Source organism: Mya arenaria, chromosome 16, assembly GCF_026914265.1.
Source record: "Mya arenaria isolate MELC-2E11 chromosome 16, ASM2691426v1".
NCBI lineage: Eukaryota > Metazoa > Mollusca > Bivalvia > Myida > Myidae > Mya > Mya arenaria.
The window spans coordinates 14126790-14139797 of NC_069137.1; the positions used below are offsets into that span (position 1 = coordinate 14126790).

Sequence of the window (13008 nt, forward strand, 5' to 3'; positions counted from 1 at the left end):
CAAAACATTGTTACATGTAAAATTTGGAATCCGGAATTTCAAGGGAAGTAAAAATGTAAATAAATCCAAAATTAACACATTGATTAAAGTAAAATTTTCAACGTAATGCCAACGTTTTGCAAGCTGCATATCGTTTTATCAGCGATAATTGTTTTTTGTTGATACAAATACACTGTTGTCATGATGCATTTAGTCCTCGATTGAGTTGTTATTTTAAAACTAAAAAAAATCAAAGGTTACATAACACTATTATATTAATGATATGCATAACAAATTCCATATCATGACAGACTTACTGTTCAACCTATTTACTGGGGTCTATTAAAAGAACAAAGACATCATAACCAGGCCGTGGTCCTAATTGTAGATCATGCTGAATCTTCTGCAAAAAAGCAAAAAAAACTTTATGTTAATATTTAGTATGGCATACATCCCATGTTTCTGAGAGGCTTCCTATGGGATTTTGGTCTGAATTCCAGGGGAGTTTGATATTTGACCAGCAGATTTTTATGCAGTGAAATTAAGCACAATATCAACATTTATTATATAAGACTTAATTAAAAAAATCTGAGTGCTTACATTATTTATTGCTCTTATATACATACAAGAAAAGAATAAATAATATATTATAAAGTCATCATCAATTGTCAATTCATAGCATAAATATATAAAACATCAGCATTATATAAAAAAACAAGACATTGTGAATTAACACAATAGAGTGATTATAAACTTTATTAGCACATTCACTTTATCTTTAATTAAAGTAAATGTTTATAGCAATGAGCAAGATAATAATTTTTATAATCTTTAACTATTAAATTTATTAGCCATGAAATAATTTCAACAGCACTCTCAGTACATTTTTTTTTAACTTAGACAACATGGTCTTTGATGGTATAAAGAAGCTTCAGATTCTGTGTTCATTGAATTTTACACTCATAATATTATGGATGCTTACCACTTTCAAATCTGAGCTATATTAAAAAAAAGCCAGTAGCTTACAAAGTTTAAATTGATATATTTACATTCCCCTAGTCCTTTGTATAAATAAAACTTGATGTTCATATGGTATAACATTCAAGGAGATATGAAGTCACTGTTTATTTCAATATTGTGCTCTGATTGGATAAGCATGATGTATTTTAACTTAATATGTTATACGACGTTACAAAATTCAGCTATTCTTTCATACAAACATGTTGTTGGGTATATTTCTAAAAGAACAAATACTCAATTGCAGAAGATACTGCTAATTTTTTATCGTAATGAATTATTATTTAAAATGTAAATATTAGTATTGATCACATGTTTTCTTGCATTTATGTTGTTTGAACACGAGGGGCAAGCAAGCAACTGACCAAGAAGCGCTAGTGTTCTTCATGGAATTTGTTCATGTGCACTACTGCATTCATACAGCATTCATACAGCATAAAAAATGTGATCAATCCTTATATATAACATTTTATTGAACTTTTCTCGAAATGCCTCTTCCACAAAACCATCAAAATTTAGAATATAATATTACTATTAGACAAGAAAACAGGTTGACTGCTGCTTGTAAATGCTAACCTATAATTAAGATTAACTGATATAGTGTTATAATTATAGACATGTTTTAAACTCCAAAAGTTCTTGTGTCTTTTTAATTAAAATTGTAATAAAGGGTGGGTTTATTTATCATTATCAAGATTCAAAAATAATTTATTACTTTTTGTCGACTTTATGTGGAATTAAAGCCTATATTACACTTATTATATCTTACGAGCTACATTTGTAGGTATGTTGTTACAGGGAAACATATAAATGTCTAAGTGATAAAAAAGTTTCCCTAAAGACCCATTATAAAGGCCGGTGGACTGGAGACAGGATCAGATTTCATATTTCTTAACTCTTGTATTTCAGTATGGTGTTGTCACGCATTTGGACGGTCGTTTCAACCAACTGGTTACGTGAGCAAATAGGCTCACAGTTAAAGGCGTCAAGAAAATTACGGATCTTGGATACAACTTTTGCATACGACAGAGATGTTGACACTTACAAGGAAGGATACCAGTTGTATGATCATAATTATAACATGTACTTTCGCTGTTCAAAGTTTGTTTTTCTAAGATGAACCTACCAAATTCCACTTTAAAATGGTTTATGAAATGATTTAAAATTATCAAATGTCAGTAATATTTTATAATCTTGTGTAGAAACAGTAAGAATTCCAAGAAATATTTTATACGTGATTTTTTAGTTTAATTTATTTGAAATCAAGATTTTCTATATAAAATCATTACATTTTAAACCTCAATAAAAATATTTATTATATACCCATCATAAATCCACATGCAATACATATCGCAAAATACGGTAGTCTGTATTCCACTCCAGTGCAATACGGCTGTATTCCACTCTTGTGATGTCACGTCATAACAAGTATCATTGCGCGATGTTAAAATGACGTCATAAAACAAAATAGTGCGTTGTTAAAATGACATTTATTACGAAAACATGTGGATTTTAAGTGATCTAACCAGTAATGAATATAATAAAAGGCTTAATAGTACTGTGTTTTTATCTGAAATGTCGTATTCGACTCTCATGTTTTTTTGTAGATTTTGATTTCACTCGTTTCATAATATTGGGCCAATTGTTCAGAACTTTGTTAAAGTTAACATAGTTGTTAATGTAATGGTTGTTAACTTTTATATTTTATTATGACTTTTTATGTACTCACATATTTTTAATAAGATAAAACAAGCATAGCTGAATTAGTAATCTCAATATTTGTGACAAGTTCAGCAGATCACATGTGTGTCCATGAAACTTTAAGAGTATTACAGGTTTGAAAGTTAACAACAATTCATTTAACAATGTTGTTAACTTTAACCAGCAAATTCGTTGAATCTCCCGCCTGATTAGGCAAAGTTCATGGATTGGAAATGAAATGTAGGTGGAATATTCCTATACTAACATGTAATATGGCTGCAGAGAAATGGACCGTTATGAACGTTGATTATAAGTTTGAGTTTGTTTGGAATTATTTGAAGTTTTGTATATAGAGTAAATCTTGTAATAGTTTCTATGAATGTGACAGGGTTTTAAACATGTCAGTGAGTTCATCAAGGAAAACATTCTGATCACGTTTCATGAATATTAATAATAATTTACATCCTGACCAAGTTTAAACATAATCTGACCAATCATTACCATGATATGGTTCCTGACAAGATTTTTCTAAGATTTGACCAAGTGACCTAATTTTTGATCATATGTGACCCAGTTTTATATACGTCATCAAGGAGAACATTTTTATTAAGTTTCATGAATATTTGACCATGTATAATGTCTCTAGTTTGTTCCAAAGATTTGATGTAGTGACCTAGTTTTTGACCCCATGTGACCCACTTACAAGTGGTCAAGATTTGATCAAGGGGAACATTCTGACTAAGTTTGAACATTTTCTGATCGTGATACCAAGATATGGTTCCGGACGGACAGAATGACGGACGGAAAACGCCAAAACAATATCACCCTCCAGAAACCTTCGATTCGGCAGGGGATAACAATGTTCTGAACAATCGGGCAAATGTCACATATCATTTATAAAATCATATGTCAATTAACATCATGCGAATGGGAGTTAGTTAATTATTTGAGGTTGTTTATATAAGAGGTGATCAAAGAAATCTGTAGGATTATTGGTATACATTAATAAGCATGTGCTACCAGGTAAAACATATTTTTGAAATGTAATCTATTTATTGTCAAATTGATGGTTGAATGACACCATCGTGTTAATTTCAGAGGACATATTCCACAGTCAGTACATTTCAACATCTTCAAGTGCACACAGAGCACACCAGAGATTCCAGTAAACATCCCTGAAATCAACTGTTTCACAGATTACGTACAGGGTTTAGGAATCTGGCCAGATACACATGTTATTGCGTATGATCGCAGTCTACCACAGGCTGCATATAGAACATGGTGGATGTTAAGGGTATGTTTGAACACAGAATATTCATGTTTAAGGGAGTTACGAAAAGAGTTGCATTATATGTGTCAAAGCTTTTGCCTTATGATATATGAATGATAACCAATATTACAATAGGGCGGGCTTTTTCCAGGCTTTAAAAACTATTGAATCATCAAAAATTGTCACAAATATAAACAAAAATATTTATAAATGAATATATGCATAAAATACAAGTATACTATGTAGTAGACACTCTGACAATGATGAAATGTTTAAAACATTAAAAATTCAAATGGAGACAAATTATTTCACATTACCGGTAATGCTGGTCTTTAACAAATTATCAATGTACAGGTATATGGGATCAATAAATCTATACTCTTGAGTTAAATATAAAATTCGAGTAAGTGCTGGGATTTCTGGCTATTAAATGTCAATTTTCACAATGTTTTGTTATCAGTTGTATGGTCACCGTAATGTGTCAGTCCTGGACGGGGGTCTACGCAAGTGGCTGGAGGATGGATATGATGTCACCACAGATGAACCGGAGATAGAGGTAGGACATTTTAGATAAATATCAGGAAACATTTTAATATGGATTCATAAGAAATTTCAATCATAATTCAGACTTTTCTCAGCTTTATATTATGTTTCGAAAGCATTATAATATGTCTTTAAGAGTAACAAAGAATGCTGAAAGTATTCTTTCAAACTGTTATTCACAGTACTTTTTGTGCTGTTACTTGTGCTGTTACGTGTGCTATTTCTTGTGCTACTGTTACTTCTGGTGCTCATTATGTCTTACTTATTTACATGAAATAAACAAAGAAACACAATGGCAAATCATTTTGCTTTTTAATTTTGCATGGTTTATATTAACCTTTGCCATTTTCATAATTTAAAAATAAATTATCAAAACAAATATGTTAGCTGCCAATTTTTCAGCTCCGATTTTGACATTTTTCCACTGCATCCTATCTATGGTAGGGTTTTACCCGTTCTTTTGCTTGCTTCCTATCTATGCTAGCGTCCTATACACAGTATAATACAGTATAAGTTTGTTTTGAAATTTCTTAGCTAACTTTTGTTTTTGTTGTTAACTTGAATACCTCAACGTGACTTATTTTCGTTGACGACGTCACATATTTGTACATCTTACACAATTAACTATTAGGGAAATAACATTTTCAGGGGTACCAGAAGCTATAATTAGGAAATGTGATGTATACCCCGTAATATTCTAATTCAGGTAAATGTTGTTTTAGTACATACTATATACATATATGTTTCCATAGCATCTTAAAATAGACAACATAAAAGAATGACAAATGATTATGTTTAGAATTATATTTAACTTTCTCAGAGGTCAGACTTTGTGGCGAAGTTGGACAAGAATTTGCTGCGCTCATACGATGATGTGATAAGAAACTTTGAGACGAGACGGGAACAGATTGTTGATGCCCGGGGAGAACAAAGCCAAAATGTAACTGATGGTAGGTAGTGGATTTGACACAGCATAGACGACCCCTGTCATTGCTAAGCTTGTTCAAAATTATAATTTCACAAACATACATGGCTTGTAACAATTATTAAGCAAAAAACTATACAAAAAAATACAAGCATTTTCATTCAAAAGCCTTACTTTGAGGACCCTCATTGTTTACATATTCTGAAGATGAACATGTTAATGTTTATCATATTTATTATTCCTCTGCTTCACCAAGTGAAGTTGGAGCTTTATTGGAACCACGTGGTCATGTCTGTCCCTTTTTGTGGTCAGATTTTTAATTTATTTGGCAGAAGTGACCACCATAGCATGAAGAAATGTCATGTTTAAGACCTGTTTCCCTACCTTCAAGGTCAAGGTTACAGAAACCTTTTGAACTTGGTATGGACTTTCAGTCTGTCCCATTTTTGTCCAGTCCATATTTTTCTCATTCATGATCAGACCTTAAAATTGGTTGGCAGAAGTGACCACCATAGCATGAGGGGTGTGGTGCTAAAGACCTGTGTCCCTACCTTCAAGGTCAAGGTCACAGCAACCTTTTGAATTTCATATGTTTTCCTATATAAGCCTTACTGATAGTTTGTGTCCAGTCCATGTCTTTTTCATTTATGGTCAGATTTTGAAATTATTTTGCAAAAGTGATCACCATAGCATGAGAATGTGTTGCCCTTAAGACCAGTGTCTCTACCTTCAAGGTCAAGGTCACATCCACCTCCTGAACTAGCTCTAGTTTAAGCTTAATCATGGAAAAAATTATAAGCTTACAGGAATCAAGCACTTGTTTAAGTCTTTTACTTGGTCAAAGAGCAGTTCTAGGCCCAATTTCTTGAAAAAGTTTTAGCATAACAAGCTTATTATCTGATTTCTTGAAGCCAAAATATTTACTTAAAATGCCGCAAACAAGTTAATCCTGTTGATCATAAAAATGATTTCCTTTGAAGTCTTTAAACCTTTCAAAATAAGGATATTTCAAACATTCTTTGAAGAAATAATAATGAGCTTAACTAAATCCTGTTGTAAGGCACGGAACTTGTTAGTGAAATTTGGGCCTGGTGTCCACTTTGAGGCAAAATACGAATGATCCCATTTAGCTGTATTCAAATAACACTTATCATTATCAACAGGTCTCAATAATTCTCCTTAGAGTGTTTGTAAATTGATTTTGTAGGCCTATTAAAACTGGTTTGTTTCTACGGGCGTAAGATCAATCTATTCAATAAATAGGACGGTCACCCTAGTGTGGCTTGAAAACTGAACCTCTTCAACGAGAGGTAGACCTAGCATCTATTTCATTCTTTTTATTTTTACGCCCACTCGTGATGAGCTTGGCCTAGTTGCCACAATTGCGGTTCGGTGTATGTGCATAGGTGCTTGCATGGAATCATGCATCTCTCTTGGCCATGCTTTAAGTGATTTTAAAATAACAAGTGTTCACCATGAGAAGACAGTGTGTAGCATACAATAATCATGTATATAGGTCAAAGATCAAGGTCAATCTTGATAGTCAGCTTTCTTTCATCTTTATTGATAATTGTAATGGAGGTGCATGGGCTAGATAGTTGGCATTTAGCCGACATGAATCTAGTCAGTAAATCATGACGGTAAAAAAATGTGCTTGAAAAAAATTATATTATTGATTAAAAGAAATAGAGATACACTGGTGCTTTGCATGCATATATATTTGAATTTGAAAAAAATCAAATCCTATTTTAAATGTTTTAAAACTAGCATATTTTTGTAGCTGAAGGTGGAGGAACCTTAAAGGGTGCAAAACATGTGGACTTTCAACAGATGTTTGCTGAGGATGGGACTTTGAAACCAGATGCTGAACTTAAAGCTTGTAAGTTGTATCAGAGTCGTCTTATGCCCCGGAAGGGCAGCGTATAGTAATAGACCTCCTGTCTATCTGTCCATCTGTCTTCCTTCCCCACAGTCTCTGATCAAAAACTATTAAAAGAACACTGGGACCCATGTACCTCAAACTTGATAGGCAGGTTGGCTATGACCAATAGATGAAGCCGATTGATTTTGAGGTCAGTTGTTGAAAGCTAAAGGTTGTTGTGACGTTGAGCTGAAATTTCCGATCAATAACTGAAAAACCCTGGGGCCCAAGGACCTCAAACTTGGTAGGCAGGTTGATCATTACCAGCAAATGAAAGCTAACGATTTTGAGGTCAGTTGGTCAAAGATACAAGTCAATAACTGATTTCAATATGGTAAACAAGAGCTGTCACAGTATGTGACGAATGCCCCCGAATGTTACATTGACCTATGAACATGGTCAGTACATGAAAAGTTGATCTCGCCTTTACGTGTCAAATTCATATGGCAAGTTATTTTAAATTGCCTCGTACATAAAAAATACCACCCATACTTGACAACCTACAACCTGTTATGTCCTTATACTCAGCATTCCATTGTGATTAAACACTAAGTGTATCTTTTCCTTAAAGGTAGGGACATGGGTCTTGTACTCGACACATCGTCTTGGTATGTCAAACACATGTGGCAAGTTATTTTAAAATCTGTCCATACAAGAGAAAGTTACAGCCCGGACACAACAAACTATACTCTGTGTCCTTATATGCAGCATTCCATTGTGAATAAACACTAAGTGTGACCTTGAACTTAGAGGTAGGGACATGGGTCTTGCATGTGACACCAGCTTGGTATGTCGAACACATGTGGCAAGTCATTTTAAAATCTGTCCATACAAGAGAAAGTTACAGCCCGGACATGACAACCTATACTCTATGTCCTTATATATGCTGCATTCCATTGTGAATAAACACCTAAGTGTGACCTTGACCTTAGAGGTAGGGACATGGGTCTTGCACGCGACACATTGTCTTAGTATGTGGAACACATGTGGCAAGTTATTTTAAAATCTATCCATACAAGGGAAAGTTACAGCCCGGACACGATATGCAGCATTCCATTGTGAATAAACACTAATTGTGACCTTGACCTTAGAGGTAGGGACACGGGTCCTGCACGCGACACGTCGTCTTGGTATGTGGAACACATGTGGCAAGTTATTTTAAAATCTTTCCATACAAGGGAAAGTTACAATCCGGACACGAGTTATTGAGCCGGATACATGGACGGACGGACGGTGCGATTTTAATATGCCCACCTTCGGGGGCATAATAATTATGATAAAGATGAAAATTGCTGGATTTTCTGCTCATAGTCATGATATGATAATACATGTGTTTTTCTAAACAGAAAATGGAGAGTATTTGAAAGGTATTATAAGTTTATTTCAAACTGTGATGCCACTATTTAATTGAATTCAGATGTCCAATATTAAAGCTTTTCATCTCATCTAGCCATTGGTTATTATGTGAAATTTTGATATATAATTATATAATTTTGGTTTCATTTTAACGAGTTGCTGATAACTAATATGTAAAATTAATGACTGCTCTCAAGGGTGAGAGTGGTCTAGTGAAACAGGTGTCCCCCTCTTACCCAAGATGTAGCGGTTTACATCCACTACCAGGGGTACTTTCTCATGGCCTCCCAAAAAGGACACCGGTCCGGTACTGATTCCTACCCAAAAAATTAATGCGAGAGTGCTTATATAATCTATAAGCTAACAACTTCTGTCACAAGCTGAAAGAAATTAGTATAAACTTAATGACTGCTAGTTTCTAATATGCAAATACATTATACATACTTAATTATATTATAGTTTTAATTTTTGTACTTAATTTCAACTGAAACCTAACGTGAAATGGCCAATTACACAATCTTCAAAGGACAAAATACCTCGTTTGCAATAGTCTTTGCAGTATAATGTTTACATATATATATATATATATATTATAATCCTTTTTCTACTCATTAAACCCATTCAAAAGATACCAAAATAATATCAGGTCACAAGGCATCCTAAATTCATATTATTGTATATTAGATGCCTTAATTAGTCTTACAATACTATATTATTTATAAGATGACCCTAGAAGTGTCCCCTATTGCAGTGTTTGACCGAGGGGGCGTGGACCTGGGTCGACCAATAGTTGCCTCCTGTCAACGGGGGATGACTGCCTGTGCAATTGCAGCCGCTGCTCAGATTCTGGGCAAGGAAAATGTACCTGTCTATTTGGTATGAACTTTTTTTTATGGACACATATTCATAAGTTTCTTTTAAGTTAACACCAACGCTCGTCTGTTATTTTTAGTCAAACAAGGGGCATAATTCAATAATCATTACAGAAATATTTCAAATGGTTATAGAGTTATTTGCTGAATCACAAGGTGGCCAAGCTTGTTTTATGAGATAATGCTTTAACAGAACAGGTGGGCAAGCTTGCACTCACAAACTCATGCAAAAAAATAGCCAATCCTAAAAGTAAAACAAGAGCCACTCGAAACGTATGCCAGTGTTTGTTATTTTTTCATTCAATAAAGGGGCACAACTCAACATTTTTAAAGTCAGTGTTTTTAGCCTTGCTGTATATGTGCGTATTGTCTCTGGCAACATGTATACTAAGTTCCATTCAAGTACATTGAAACGGTTTTATTGCCAATGTTTAAGTTTTTGCACAATGGCAAGACCTCAACTTTTTAATAAAACGAAAACAAACAGGGAGCTAAAGCCCCTGTTCAAACAGATAAATGTTTGCATTTGTTTGTGATGAACTTGTTATCAGACTCCAGTGCATGTGGTACATTTTATGATTGTCGGTAAATCAGTTTCTAGTTGAACTTACAGAACTTGAGAATTAAACTTTATATTTAACCAGTAATACATTGAATTGATTAATATGGAAAAAAAGAAAGGTTAGCAGCCTTGAAATTGTAGCAGTACTTTGTTAAGGCAGCTTAAAATGCATTCTACAAATTATATGGCTTTTGAGATTGTATTAATTATTAATATTATTAATTAATTGATCCTATTTACAGGGATCCTGGTCTGAGTTCAGCTTGAGAGCACCTGAAGAGTTCAAGCACACACCAAAGACAGTGTGAAGTACCATATATTGTACAGGAAACTGAGATTATTATCAAAAAGTGTGTTGGGGATTGGTGTTTTTACCCATTATGTCATGTATGTGCTATGCTATTGGTTGTGGCTTTTATGGTGCCAATTTTTATTGTAATTGTAAAAATGCCAGTGGCAAAGGTAGCGGTGCATGATAATAAACCTGTTCAATATGGAATATTTTTTTATTTCGGGATGAGATCCCAATATAATTTACTGCGTGCCGACGAAAAGCTATATATTTATGAAAATCATGACTAGTTTTTTTTTCTTCTTAGTACAAATCTGAACTCAAGAGTGAGACGGGAGAATGTATGTAAACATGGGCCCTGGATTTCTTCAGAGAACGGATAGGTCTTTCCATGAACAATTACTTTTTCCACTGGTATACATTAACTTACCCAAGGTAACAGATTATAAGATACCTAAATGTACCCGTCTTCTTTTTGCATAATTTTTATGTCTGACTACTCCAGTGTTTATGTATATTCAGAATATATGTTAAATTGTTACCCGTATGCTCAACCGATAAGTACAGGTATTTGACTAAAATGTGCATGTTAGTGCATTCAAATAACATTTTATAAAAGTGTTTTTGATACAAAAAGAACCTCTATTTTCTTATGTTAAACATATATTCTGTGTTGCAACATGTATCGATGCAAATTTTATTTATGAATTAAAATTTATAACAATTATGATGTTCTGTGTCTGAATACTCATTCACTATTAATGATATTTGTCTGGTTTGTTCATCTCTCTCAATAACTCATATACATGTATATGAATATGGTTCATTTTTAGTCTACTCCGGTCAGTCGCTAGATCTAATGAAAACAATCAAATGTCCTACCTAATCTTGAAAAGATTTTGTTTCATTTTAAACATGTCTAATGCCAAGGTCACTGTCTAATATCGGTCATTTCTTCTTACATGTCTAGGTTTACCTTTATAATGTCAAGGTCAAGTCGGTATATGGGTTATGGCATATTAAAAGCCATGTCACTGGGTTAAATATAACCTTAACCAGGTAAGCATCTTTTGGGGCTTCTTTCCCATTCAAAGAAAGTTATATATGTATTAAGGGATTTCAATAAATATCCCAAGCTTCCCATTAAGTTCCATTGCATTCAAGCTGGTAGTTGCATAGAAATAGCCTGGACACTAATAGTAGGACAAACTGGTCCTCTATCCCATTAAAAAGAGACAAAAGGGCCACTTTGTAAAAAAAATCATTGAACCAGAGTGTGCTAATAATATGTGCAACTTCTCTCGTAAGAAAAGCTGCATATAAAATTTCATTGAATTCAGGTGTAGTTGCTGAGAAATAGCCCTATGACGAATAGTGGGATGAACGAAGCAGAGACTGTGCTCTCCCCAAAAAATTCCGGAGCATAATAATGGGTCTACCATCATGTATTAAGCAAGCCCAATTGATCATGTATTTTTTTAGCTCACCTGTCACTTTGTGACATGGTGAGCTTTTGTGATCGCCTTTTGTCCGGCGTCCGTCGTGCGTCGTCCATCAACAATTTACTTAAAAGACATCTCCTCCTTAACCGCTGGGCTAATATTAATAAAACTTCATAGGGATGTTCCTTGGGTGGTCTTCTATCAAAGTTGTTCAAAGAATTCAATTCCATGCAGAACTCTGGTTGCCATGGCAAACAAAAGGAAAAGCTTTAAAAATCTTCTTCTCCCAAACCACAAGGCTTAGGCCGTTGATATATGGTAGGTAGGATCACCAAATGGTCCTCTACCAAGATTGTTCAAATTATGGCCCTGGGGTCAAAATTGGCCCCGCCCCGGGGGGTCATGGGTTTTCTCTATATGTTTATAGTGAAAACTTAAATCTTCTCCTCTGAACTTACTTGGCCTAGAGCTTAGATATTTGGCATGATTCATCGTCTAGTGGACCTCTACAAAGTTTGTTCAAATTATGGCCCTGGGGTCAAAATTGGCCACACCCCGGGGCTGATGGGTTTGCTCTATATGTGTTTTAGTGAAAACTTAAAAACTCTTCTCCGAACTCACAAAGACAAGTAACGTCTTAATTTAAACTGGATAACATATTTAGTACACATACCAATTTTCAATATGGGCCACATACAACAATTAATAACAAATATACATATATAGATACACACGTAAAATCAAGTAGTGACAAGAGCTTAGATATTTGGCATGATATATCATCTAGTTGACTTGTACCAATATTGTTCAATCTTTGGCCCTGGGGTCAAAAAAAAGGCCCCACCCGGGCGGTCATGGGTTTCCTTATATATGTATATGATGAAAACTTAAAACATTTTCTTCTCCGAAACCAAAAGGCGGAGGCCTTAGATATTTGGTATGAAGCATCGTTTATCGGACCACTATTAAGATTGTTCAAACTGTAGCCCTGGGGTCAAAATTGGCCACGCCCCGTGTTCATAGGCTTAGGTTTTCAATATTTGTATATAATGGAAGAATGTGCAATATATGACAGGTGAGCGATTCAGGGCCATTTGGCCCTCTTGTTTATTATTGTAACATGATGCC

The 13008-nt window shown here is 34.3% G+C and overlaps 1 protein-coding gene across 1 annotated transcript; it reads left to right on the forward strand.

The window, feature by feature from the left end:
* Positions 1-7: 7 nt before the first annotated feature.
* LOC128222619 (thiosulfate sulfurtransferase-like) lies at positions 8-11163 on the forward strand. The gene is made up of 8 exons (XM_052931711.1): positions 8-55; positions 1906-2058; positions 3796-3991; positions 4428-4523; positions 5331-5460; positions 7216-7314; positions 9464-9588; positions 10389-11163. Exons 2-8 carry the CDS (start codon positions 1907-1909, stop codon positions 10452-10454), a joined length of 864 nt encoding a protein of 287 aa, XP_052787671.1. The 5' UTR covers positions 8-55; position 1906; the 3' UTR covers positions 10455-11163.
* Positions 11164-13008: the final 1845 nt, after the last annotated feature.